General features: G+C 47.3%; 1 protein-coding gene across 1 annotated transcript; it reads right to left on the reverse strand.

Annotated features, from left to right (window-relative positions):
- Positions 1–6: 6 nt before the first annotated feature.
- On the reverse strand, positions 7–541 carry LOC107552689 (protein ABHD8-like). The gene is made up of 2 exons (XM_016234634.1): positions 348–541; positions 7–249 (listed from the first exon to the last, which is right to left on the reverse strand). Exons 1-2 carry the CDS (start codon positions 458–460, stop codon positions 27–29), a joined length of 336 nt encoding a protein of 111 aa, XP_016090120.1. The 5' UTR covers positions 461–541; the 3' UTR covers positions 7–26.
- Between the last annotated feature and the right edge of the window lie 135 nt (positions 542–676).

A 676-nucleotide genomic window follows, 5' to 3' on the forward strand; every position in this document is an offset into this window, starting at 1 on the left:
CCGCAATGAAAATCTATTTAATGTGCTCAAACCTCTGCCATCCGCTGATCCTCATCTATCGGCACAAACTTGTCATACATGCCGTGCACCAGCAGTATTGGGACGGTCAGCTCAGCGTGGTAAACCTCGTCCCCCTCGGGCCAGTACTGACCGCTCATCATCGCTCGCAGAACGAACGGAGACACGTTAAAAGCGTTTCCCTCTTTCAGAAGCTGCTTCTCTTTAGCGCCCTGTCTGGCGAAACCAGCTCTGTGCGCAAAACAGAAGAAAAGATCAATTTTCAACATGCTACAGGTTATGCTCAAACGACTCTTGTTTTTGCAGAAGTTGTTATTTTGGGCTCTTACTTGAGGAAGCTCCAGGCCAGGCAGGGTGACAGACAGTGCAGGACGCAGGAGGGCAGCTGGAAGATGGAGCACAGGCTGGGCTCCAGGGCCGTGGGGCCGCCTCCATTGATCATCACCACCTTATGCACCTGCTCCGGATACTCATGTGCCAGGAACGTACAGAACGACACCCTGCACAGGAACAAAACAAAACGATGACAAAGGTTTATCAGTAAGAAACACAAGGCTTCAGTGAATTATAGAGCTTGCAGTCATAAGTTTGGCAAACTTGACTAAATCAGTGTTATTTTAGTATTATTTATATACTATTGTAGTATTTATTCATATTT

Source organism: Sinocyclocheilus grahami, unplaced genomic scaffold, assembly GCF_001515645.1.
Source record: "Sinocyclocheilus grahami isolate Dianchi unplaced genomic scaffold, SAMN03320097.WGS_v1.1 scaffold456.1, whole genome shotgun sequence".
Classification (NCBI taxonomy): domain Eukaryota; kingdom Metazoa; phylum Chordata; class Actinopteri; order Cypriniformes; family Cyprinidae; genus Sinocyclocheilus; species Sinocyclocheilus grahami.